Source organism: Macaca mulatta, chromosome 15 (genome assembly GCF_049350105.2).
Source record: "Macaca mulatta isolate MMU2019108-1 chromosome 15, T2T-MMU8v2.0, whole genome shotgun sequence".
Lineage (NCBI taxonomy): Eukaryota > Metazoa > Chordata > Mammalia > Primates > Cercopithecidae > Macaca > Macaca mulatta.
Window position 1 is genome coordinate 63,990,702 of NC_133420.1, and position 10,552 is coordinate 64,001,253.

At 51.5% G+C, this 10,552-nt stretch overlaps 1 protein-coding gene across 3 annotated transcripts in view; it reads left to right on the plus strand.

The window, feature by feature from the left end:
• The window catches only part of TLN1 (talin 1), a 34,862-nt gene extending 25,773 nt beyond the window's left edge, over positions 1-9,089 (plus strand). For all 3 annotated transcript variants that reach the window (XM_077965731.1, XM_015117466.3, XM_077965732.1), the window contains 18 exons: positions 81-251; positions 336-485; positions 596-697; positions 777-896; positions 1,631-1,777; positions 1,949-2,115; positions 2,273-2,456; positions 2,547-2,672; positions 2,771-2,887; positions 6,047-6,232; positions 6,342-6,449; positions 6,956-7,061; positions 7,261-7,385; positions 7,492-7,617; positions 7,746-7,808; positions 7,921-8,103; positions 8,254-8,382; positions 8,510-9,089. In XM_077965731.1, the coding sequence (XP_077821857.1) occupies positions 81-251; positions 336-485; positions 596-697; positions 777-896; positions 1,631-1,777; positions 1,949-2,115; positions 2,273-2,456; positions 2,547-2,672; positions 2,771-2,887; positions 6,047-6,232; positions 6,342-6,449; positions 6,956-7,061; positions 7,261-7,385; positions 7,492-7,617; positions 7,746-7,808; positions 7,921-8,103; positions 8,254-8,382; positions 8,510-8,635 (2,436 nt within the window). In that variant the 3' untranslated portion in view covers positions 8,636-9,089. The remainder of the gene's footprint in view (positions 1-80; positions 252-335; positions 486-595; positions 698-776; positions 897-1,630; positions 1,778-1,948; positions 2,116-2,272; positions 2,457-2,546; positions 2,673-2,770; positions 2,888-6,046; positions 6,233-6,341; positions 6,450-6,955; positions 7,062-7,260; positions 7,386-7,491; positions 7,618-7,745; positions 7,809-7,920; positions 8,104-8,253; positions 8,383-8,509) is intronic.
• The last annotated feature ends 1,463 nt before the right edge of the window (positions 9,090-10,552 follow it).

The window sequence follows — 10,552 nt, forward strand, 5'->3', positions numbered from 1 at the left end:
CCTATGGAGACTCATGGGAAATCCCAGGGAGTAGGGTGAGAAAGAGGGGACCTGACCCCTAGTCCAACCCCTTGCCTCAGGTGTCCCAGATGGCCCAGTACTTTGAGCCGCTCACCCTGGCTGCAGTGGGTGCTGCCTCCAAGACCCTGAGCCACCCGCAGCAGATGGCGCTCCTGGACCAGACTAAAACATTGGCAGAATCTGCCCTGCAGTTGCTATACACTGCCAAGGAGGCTGGTGGTAACCCAAAGGTATTGAGGGTTGGGAGGGAGGAGCTGTTACTAGCAAGAGGCTGGAGAAACAGGAACAACAGAGCTCTTCTTCTCTCCCCACAGCAAGCAGCTCACACCCAGGAAGCCCTGGAGGAGGCTGTGCAGATGATGACAGAGGCCGTAGAGGACCTGACAACAACTCTCAACGAGGCAGCCAGTGCTGCCGGGGTCGTGGGTGGCATGGTGGACTCCATCACCCAGGCCATCAACCAGGTTAGAGTCTTGGGGTGCCTGTAGACACTGAGGCTACCCTGGGCCAGAGCCTCCAAGCACAGTGGCAGAGACCTTAACAGTCTTTCCCTGTCCCTGTCCTCCCCCTTCAGCTAGATGAAGGACCAATGGGTGAACCAGAAGGTTCCTTCGTGGATTACCAAACAACTATGGTGCGGACAGCCAAGGCCATTGCAGTGACCGTTCAGGAGATGGTGAGTTTGGGCGAGTGCCAGAGGACTGCCCTCGGAGAGCTGACTTTGGATATAACTTCACTCCTTCCATTATCACCAGGTTACCAAGTCAAACAGCAGCCCAGAGGAGCTGGGCCCTCTTGCTAACCAGCTGACCAGTGACTATGGCCGTCTGGCCTCGGAGGCCAAGCCTGCAGCGGTGGCTGCTGAAAATGAAGAGGTAAACGTGGAGGCAGCTCTGCCCTGCCCCCTGCCCCTTGTTCCTGATGTGTCAGCGTCTAGGGCTGTCCCACCCCCACCCTCTCTGGTCTTTCATAGAAAGGGGAACAGCCTCAGGGCCACTCTGCTGAACACTAGTGAGGCTCTGGGTAGGGACAGAGGATCAAAGCCTTCTTCAGTCACGGGTACAAAGGAGACAGCTCAGAATCTGGAGCCTTCCTGGACCTGCCTCTTTGGCTTCTGCTGACCCTCATCTGGGCCTACGGCTGCTTCTGTGCTGTGCTGCCAGTCCATGTTCTTGTTCTTTCTTGCTGCAAGGCCATGAAGCTCTTCCTTACCTAAGCCTCTAGCTTTCCAAGAAACCAAGTAATTGGATCTTAGTAGGACACATGTAATCCCCATCCTCAAAACCCTCCATAACCCCATACAGGCCACATGGTAATCCATGGCCCTCTGATTCTAACACTCAAGCATAAAGTGCTCCTCCCCTCCTCCCCACTGTGCTTAACACAATCCTCACCACTTAGTGCCTGCATGCTACTATTTTCCATGTGTAGGAGGTTACCTCCTGTCTAAAGGACATGAAACCAGAAACGTCCTTGTGCTGGGAACTTTCTCTCTCTGCTGCTTTAATCTACGATGCATGTTTTTTCTATGTCCTTAGTGACTTTTCCAAGCACAGTGGTACCCTGAGTGCCCCTTGTAAAATCTCTCTCTCTTTCCCTCGGCTCACAGATAGGTTCCCATATCAAACACCGGGTACAGGAGCTGGGCCATGGCTGTGCCGCTCTGGTCACCAAGGCAGGCGCCCTGCAGTGCAGCCCCAGTGATGCCTACACCAAGAAGGAGCTCATAGAATGTGCCCGGAGAGTTTCTGAGAAGGTGACAATGCTCATCCCTGCAGATGGTGGGACTGCCTCCAAACTCTGTAGCCTTTGCCATCCTCCTCCAGCCCTCTCAGCCCTCTCCTCTTGTCACTTCTCCCAGGCATGGGCAACCTTTCCATTTCACATGGCACCTTCCACAGTCACCACGTGACTTTCCCTACCCCAGGTCTCTCACGTCCTAGCTGCGCTCCAGGCTGGGAATCGTGGCACCCAGGCCTGCATCACAGCGGCCAGCGCTGTGTCTGGTATCATTGCTGACCTCGACACCACCATCATGTTCGCCACTGCTGGCACGCTCAATCGCGAGGGTACTGAAACTTTCGCTGACCACCGGTAAGACAGGACCTGGGCCTAAGGGAGGCAGACAGGTCAGGGCATGGGGCTGGAAGAGGCAGGATATCATTTGCTGGAATAGGGAAGACCTGGACCAGGCACCTTGGACAGGTTAGAGTGGGTAGGGGAGATCTGACTAAGCTGGGCCCTCCTTCAGGGAGGGCATCCTGAAGACTGCGAAGGTGCTGGTGGAGGACACCAAGGTCCTGGTGCAAAACGCAGCCGGGAGCCAGGAGAAGTTGGCGCAGGCTGCCCAGTCCTCCGTGGCGACCATCACCCGCCTCACTGATGTGGTCAAGCTGGGTGCAGCCAGCCTGGGAGCTGAGGACCCTGAGACCCAGGTAGCAACCTGATGCCCCTAATTCCAGCTGGAACCACTTCCTGTCCCGCTTCTTCCTCCCATAGACCAGAGCCAACCCTCTCCCATACAGGTGGTACTAATCAACGCAGTGAAAGATGTAGCCAAGGCCCTGGGAGACCTCATCAGTGCAACGAAGGCTGCAGCTGGCAAAGTTGGAGATGACCCTGCTGTGTGGCAGCTAAAGAACTCTGCCAAGGTTGGAGAGAATGAGAGCAACATCAGGAGGGGCACTGGATTAATGTACTTCCCCCTGTTCCTTAAAATCATTCCTCTACACTCCTCTGATACCTCCAGGTGATGGTGACCAATGTGACATCATTGCTTAAGACAGTAAAAGCCGTGGAAGATGAGGCCACCAAAGGCACTCGGGCCCTGGAGGCAACCACCGAACACATACGGCAGGAACTGGCGGTGAGTGAGAGTCTGGGGCATCAGGGACTAGGGTCAGAGAGAGGGATCCTGAAAGCCTGTGAACCTGTGCCACACATATACTCACAGACGGAGTCACACACAGTCTTCCCTCTCATCTATCGCCAGACTTTTTTTTTTTTTTTTGAGAAGGGTCTCGCTCTGTAGCCATCCTCCTCCAGCCTTCTCAGCCCTCTCCTCTTGTCACTTCTCCCAGGTGTGGGTAACCTTTCCATTTCACATGGCATCTTCCTCAATCACCATGTGACTTTCCCTACCCCAGGTCTCCCACGCCCTCCTTCTGGAGTGCAGTGGCGTGATCTCAGCTCACTGCAACCTCCACCTCCCAGGTTCCAGCAATTCTCATGCCTCAGCTTTCTGAGTCACTGGGACTACAGGTGCATACCATGCTGGCTAGTTTTTGTATTTTTAGTAGAGATGGGGTTTCACCATGTTGACCAGGCTGGTCTCGAACTCCTGGCCTCAAGTGATCCTCCCACCTTGGCCTCCCAAAGTGCTGGGATTACACTCATGAGCCACTGTGCCAGTGAGCTACACTCATGTCTGTCCCCTACCCACTTGTTTATTCTTTAGCATTTGACAACTGTCTTTTCACCACCCTCCCTCTTTCTCCAGTCACTAGTGGCCTCTTAATTGCCACATTCAGTGGCCACTTCTTGGCCTTCATCCTCTTCAAACATTTCCAAAGCATCTGACTCTGTTAACAAGCCTCTCTTTGAAATTCTTTCTTCCGCCAGGCACGGTGGCTCATGTCTGTAATTCCCAGCACTTTGCGAGGTTGAGGCAGGTGCATTACAAGGTCAGGAGTTCGAGACCAGCCTGGCCAACATGGCGAAACCCCGTCTCTACTAAAAATACAAAAATTAGCTGGGCATAGTGGTGTGCGCCTGTAGTCTCAGCTGCTTGGGAGGCTAAGGCAGGAGAATCGCTAGAACCCAGGAGGCGGAGGTATCAGTGAGCCAAGATGGCGCCACTGCACTCCAGCCTGGGCGACAGAGCGAGACTCCATCTCAAAAAAAGAAAAAAAAAGAAGTTCTTTTTTCCCTTGGCCTAGATACTGGCTTTTCTCTTGTTTCTCAAACATCATTGAATCACCTTTAACCTAGTAAATGTAGAGGTCTTCCCAGGGTTGTACAAATAGCCTTCTTTCTCTCTTGTCTTCTTTGGCAAGTTTAACCACTTTCATTATTATTCTGTAAGAAGCAGACATCCAGTTCTGAGTTGAGTTATTTTCAACTGCCTGTTTGACATCACCACCTAGACACAGTGCCTCTGAATCATGACATGGTCCTCCTAATGGTGGGAACACCCTTGCACTCATGAAGATTCCACCTCAGTCATCTTTGACTTCACCATCTTAGCCACTATATCCAGGCTATTGCCATGTTCTTTCATTCTTCCTCCCTGGTGCCCTGTCCGCACTCTGGTTCACACTTCCATACTCTACTGCACTTTGGCTGTGGCACCAGCTTTCTCCCTGGTCTCCCTGATTCCGGTCCCTGCCACTCTCCTCTCTCCCTAGTCACCTTTCTGATTTCTAAATTCATCTTTCTAAGGTTCTGTTTTCACCTTTACTTGAAGATGTCCAAGTTGGAACTCTTGACTCTTTGCCTGCCATACCTGGTCCTTTCCTGGTCTTCCACCATCTCAGTAAATGGCACCTTATAGTAACTCGGTTCCTAAAGCCAGAAACCCAGCTTCAATATGTTAGACTTCTCTCTTTCTCTCATTCCCCACATCTAAGTTTTGTTAGTGCCCCTTCCAAATACAGCTCATTTTCTCTTTTTATCTCCCACCACTACCACACTGTCCAAACCATCATCAGTCCTTAATTGGATTTATACAGTAGTCTCTATCCAATCACCATGCTTCAACACTTGCCCCCTTCTTTGTACACAGTAGCCAGAATTATGTTTTTAAAATATAAATTAGAGCTGGACATGGTGGCTGATGCCTGTAAAATCCCAGCGCTTTGGGAGACTGAGATGGTAGGATCACTTCAGTGAGTTCAAGACTAGTCTGTACAACATAGCAAGATACTGTCTCTACAAAAAAATTTAAAGATTAGCTAGGCAAGGTGGCCCACGACTGTCCCAGCTACTCATGAGTCTGGAGGCAGGAGGATCCCTCACGCCCAGGGGTTCAAGGCTACAGTGAACTATGATCACTCCAGGGCACTCCAGCCTGGGTGACAGAGCAAGACCCTGTCTTAAATATATATTAGATTATGTCACCTCACTACTTAAAACCCATCAGTGATGACCCTGCTTGCTTCTCCAATCTCATCCTACTTTCCTCCTTTTTGCGCCCCATCCCCCTGCCCTATCAGTTCTGAGAACATGCCAGGCTCTCACCTGTTGCAGGCTCTTCCACTCACTTTTCTCCAGCTTTTTAAACGCTGTGCTCCTTCCAGTTCCTCAGGCTTCAGCTTCAGTGTCACCTCCTCAGAGGGCCCTTCCTTGACCACCTATCTGAAATAGTTCTCATCACAGCACTCTTTTTAAATTCTCTCATAATCCAAATCACAGTCCTCAGTTTTACTGCTTGTTTACTTATTTATTACCTGTGTCCAAAACCAGAATGTAAGCTCCGTGAGAACAAGGAGCATCCCTAGCCCCTTGCATAGAATCTGCCACCTAGCTGATCTTTAATAAATGTTTGTAGATTGAACCCATACATCAAAATATTTTATGACTTTCACATATTATGTAAAATTCCAGGTTCCTCAGTGTGATACTCAAGGCCCCAATAACCTTTTCTTCACCATCCCTATATCCCAGAACATTCCTTGATACTTTCCCACTTGACATCTTGGTTGTTCATGCCCTACCATTTACCTAAAATGCCCTCCTATCATCTTTTATGTATATCTTTTACGGCCCAGCTCTGCCTCTCACCCCTTCAAGGGTTCTCTCTCTTTTGGGAATGAAAACCCAGCCAAAAGCCACTTTTGTAATTACTTTTGTGATTTCAAACAAACAAACAAACTCCCCAGTTGCTTCAGTCAGAAATGATAACCAGCTGCCTTCTGTTACATTCACTGTGATATGTGAATGTCTGCACCAAATCACATGCACACAGAGTTCTACACTGTCTCATAGTCTCAGCCACTGTAAAATCTTTCTTCTTCTGCCCCCACAGGTTTTCTGTTCCCCAGAGCCACCTGCCAAGACCTCTACCCCAGAAGACTTCATCCGAATGACCAAGGGTATCACCATGGCAACAGCCAAGGCCGTTGCCGCTGGCAATTCCTGTCGCCAAGAAGATGTCATTGCCACAGCCAATCTGAGCCGCCGTGCTATTGCAGATATGCTTCGGGCTTGCAAGGTAGAAATCCTTGAGGCATTTCTGTGAGGCAGCTTTTGGGGCAGAACATAGTGGGAAAGAAACTCTAGGGATCTGGGATCCTAAAACTAACATATTACTCTGGGGACAGGAAGCAGCTTACCACCCGGAAGTGGCCCCTGATGTGCGGCTTCGAGCCCTGCACTATGGCCGGGAGTGTGCCAATGGCTACCTGGAACTGCTGGACCATGTGCTGCTGGTAAGGGAGGGCGTAGCTTGTTCCTCATACCAGCTTCTCTGAATACACAGGCCTCTCTTCCTGCAGGCCTCACACCCTGCTCTCTGTTTTGCTCAGATCTCCTCCCTACCCCACCTTCTGTTTCCCAAATCTGTTCTCCTTTCCAAGTCTCCCTTTCTCCCAGGCCCTATCCTTCTTATCATCTTTGGTTCTCCCAGTCACCTCTTCCTCTTCCTCTTTTTTATCCTCCCTTCCCACCTGATCACCCCCATCTCTACCTTCGTCATCTTTTTCATCTCATCATTCTCCTTGCTCCTTGCAGCCGGTGAGTGACACAGCCCCACTGTCTCCATCATGTGTGAGGTGTGATGCATGATGTGTGCTTGGATAGGCAGCGTGGTGTTTGAGGGCTGTGGTGTGGAGTGCTCTAGGGGTAGGGGTGAGGGGGCCAGGGTCTGCCCTATTTCATAGATCAGGGTAGACCCTAAGATGTGATGCTCTTTGTCCCCTGCCTGCTTCTTGCCCAGACCCTGCAGAAGCCAAGCCCAGAACTGAAGCAGCAGTTGACAGGACATTCAAAGCGTGTGGCTGGTTCCGTCACTGAGCTCATCCAGGCTGCTGAAGCCATGAAGGGTGAGGGGTGACCAGGGACAGGGATGGATGGAAAACCCTTATCATGGTGTGATCTCTGCTTCCTGGCTGGATAGCTCTGTGCTAGCCTCTGCCCATAGTCCCTACAGGTGCCAGGGCCTGATGATACTAACCATGCTCTCTGGTGCTTTTGACCTCTCCACTCTGCCTCAGCCTCTTTCCTCTTCCCTCATCCCACTAGGAACAGAATGGGTGGACCCAGAGGACCCCACAGTCATTGCTGAGAATGAGCTCCTGGGAGCTGCAGCCGCCATTGAGGCTGCAGCTAAAAAGCTAGAGCAGCTGAAGCCCCGGGCCAAACCCAAGGTCAGTCCTGCTCCCTTCCTCTTCCACCCTCACCATGGCAGAGTGTCCCCACCTTCCGCCCCATCTCTGACTTTACATCTCTCTCTGCAACCTTTGCTTATTGCAGGAGGCAGATGAGTCCTTGAACTTTGAGGAACAGATACTAGAAGCTGCCAAGTCCATTGCAGCAGCCACCAGTGCACTGGTAAAGGCTGCATCGGCTGCCCAGAGAGAACTAGTGGCCCAAGGGAAGGTGAGTGTTTAAATACCCACAAGAATGGGGACGGGTCGGCACTTTGATGTCCACACCCACATCCATAGCCAACGAGTCTTTGAAGTGAGGAAAATGGAGGTCTAAGCAGGCTCTTCTCCTTCCTGCAGGTGGGTGCCATTCCAGCCAATGCACTGGACGATGGACAGTGGTCTCAGGGCCTCATTTCTGCTGTAAGTGTGCAATACCCGCTAGGTCTCTTTCAGTTTGAGAGACTTCAAAAGGCTGGAGTGGGGATGGACCAGGGCAAGGGACATATTTTTAAGCAAACTCTCCCTGCTTTAGGCCCGGATGGTGGCTGCGGCCACCAACAATCTGTGTGAGGCAGCCAATGCAGCTGTGCAAGGCCACGCTAGCCAGGAGAAGCTCATCTCATCAGCCAAGCAGGTAGCTGCCTCCACAGCCCAGCTCCTTGTGGCCTGCAAGGTCAAGGCTGACCAGGACTCGGAGGCAATGAAACGACTTCAGGTGAGAACCCTGACCCATCCCATTGTCCCTTGGGCTATACTGCTTCAAACTGTCACTCCCGAGATGTATGTTTCTATGAGAGAATTGAGGGACTGTCTCAACTGGGACCCTACCTGAGTTCTCAACTTAGGCCACTTTCTCTCTGCCCAGGCTGCTGGCAACGCAGTGAAGCGAGCCTCAGATAACCTGGTGAAAGCAGCACAAAAGGCTGCAGCCTTCGAAGAGCAGGAGAATGAGACAGTGGTGGTGAAAGAGAAGATGGTCGGCGGCATTGCCCAGGTGAGCTTCACCCCAGACACTGAGGGATGCTGTCAGGAGGGCAGTCATGTTGTCTGTACTGGTCCCAACTTCCCTATGCCCCTGCTGTACATCCTCACTGAACTAAGTCCCTGATCTCCACCCTCAGATCATCGCAGCACAGGAAGAGATGCTTCGGAAGGAACGAGAGCTAGAAGAGGCACGGAAGAAACTGGCCCAGATCCGGCAGCAGCAGTATAAGTTCCTGCCTTCAGAGCTTCGAGATGAGCACTAGAGAAGCCGCTTCTATTTAACGCAGACCCAGCCCAGAGACTCTTGCCTGCCACTACCAAAGCCTTCTGGGCTGTCAGGGCCCAATCTGCCCAACCCCAGCACTCCCCAAAGTGCCTGCCAAACCCCAGGGCCTGGCCCCGCCCAATCCCGCAGCACATCCCCTTTCCCCTCCCTAACCCCAAGTGCCTTCATGCCCTAGGGCCCCCCAAGTGCCTGCCCCTCCCCAGAGTATTAACGCTCCAAGAGTATTATTAACGCTGCTGTACCTCGATCTGAACCTGCCAGGGCCCCAGCCCACTCCACCCTGCCAGCAGCTTCCAGCCAGTCCCCACAGCCTCATCAGCTCTCTTCATCGTTTTTTGATACTATCTTCCCCCACCCCCAGCTACCCATGGGGGCTGCAGAGTTGTAAGCCCCAACAGGTCATGTTCCAATAAAAATGATTCTACCTACAACCTCTGCCTGGCTTCAAGGGAGACAGAAGATTTCTCCCAGGGCAGTAGGGGAGAGAGTGGGGTTGAGTTCTGTCACCCTCCTTGATCCGGCTTGAAATGGGAGAGAAGACTGGCAGTCTGCCCCTGAGGTCGCTTCATCCTTGCACCCAGACCCCTAAAGTTATCCACTGGGGAAGCTGTGCCTGAGAAGTCATACTCCTGTTATCCTCACCTCACTGGCCAGCACCTAAGCCTCACAAAGTGTTGTTCTGCTGCTGCTGAGACAGCAGCTACTACAGCTCCTTGTGGCTACCAGGACATTCTGTTCTTCATGACTACTCAGGGTATGTCAACAAATCCAGTCCTTGACCAAATTCAAATTTTCAAAAGAAGCTTTGCTAAAAATAATAAGCCTGTAAGTGTCTGAGCCTAAGAGAACTATGGCCACAAAATTGATTGAAGCCATTAGCAAACAAAAAAATCCCAACTTGAGGCTGCCTCGGGTAGGCACCACTCTTGATTGGGTTGGGGCACTCCTGCCTAGAGAATCACTAAAAGGGAAAAGCTTGACCCAGGTGTGAGAATTTATTGTTAGAGGGGCAGAGCTCCCCTAGTGGCCAGGCAGGTGCTAGCAGCCCTGTTCCAGCGGCCCTGCTAATCTGGTGGGTCAGTGGAAGGAGCCAATCCGGAAGATGGATGCTGTGTGCTTCCATGTCCTCATCCACCCACTCTGCCCATAATGCATGGACTCTCTGACAGTCATCTCAGGTTGGCCTCTATTTTCATGCATGATTCTTTAGTCAACACTACCGCCTAGTACATTATTTCCTCAAGTAGAACACAAACACCACCCATCTGCTACTAACACCTTCTACTCCCACCACATTAGGGAAAGCTTGAAGTAGATGGAATGTAGCTGGTACGGTGGCTTGAGCCTCTAATCCCAGCTACTTAAAAGGCTGAGGCAGGAGGACTGCTTGAGACCAGGAGTTCAAGGCTGCAGTGAGCTATGGTGGTGCCACTGTGCGCCGGCCTGGGTGATGGAGTGAGAGCCCTTCTCTAAGAAATAAAGTAGATGAAACTCTAGGACAGCCCATTAGAGATGGTGCCAACTTCCTACCGTCACTCCTATCACCTGTGATTCATTCATTTAATATTTACTAAGCCATGCTTGTGCTAAGCACTGGAAAATTTAGATGTATTATCACTTCTCTGACGCAGAGGACTGGCAACTCCAGTACATACTGCAGGGGCTCCCTAATCCTAGATTCAATGTCATAGTATGAGTTGAGGGCCTTGGAGATCAAATCTCTTCTACAACCTCCCCGACAAGTGGTAGTCCAGACTCTGAACTCCAGCTATGAGCCCAGGACAACTGCTTACTCCTGTTATCATTTCCTTGTCATGTCCTCAGGAACTGGGACCAATCACATACTTCTCACTAGTGATACCTTGGGAGCCATCTGGGGAGAGGCTTTAAAACC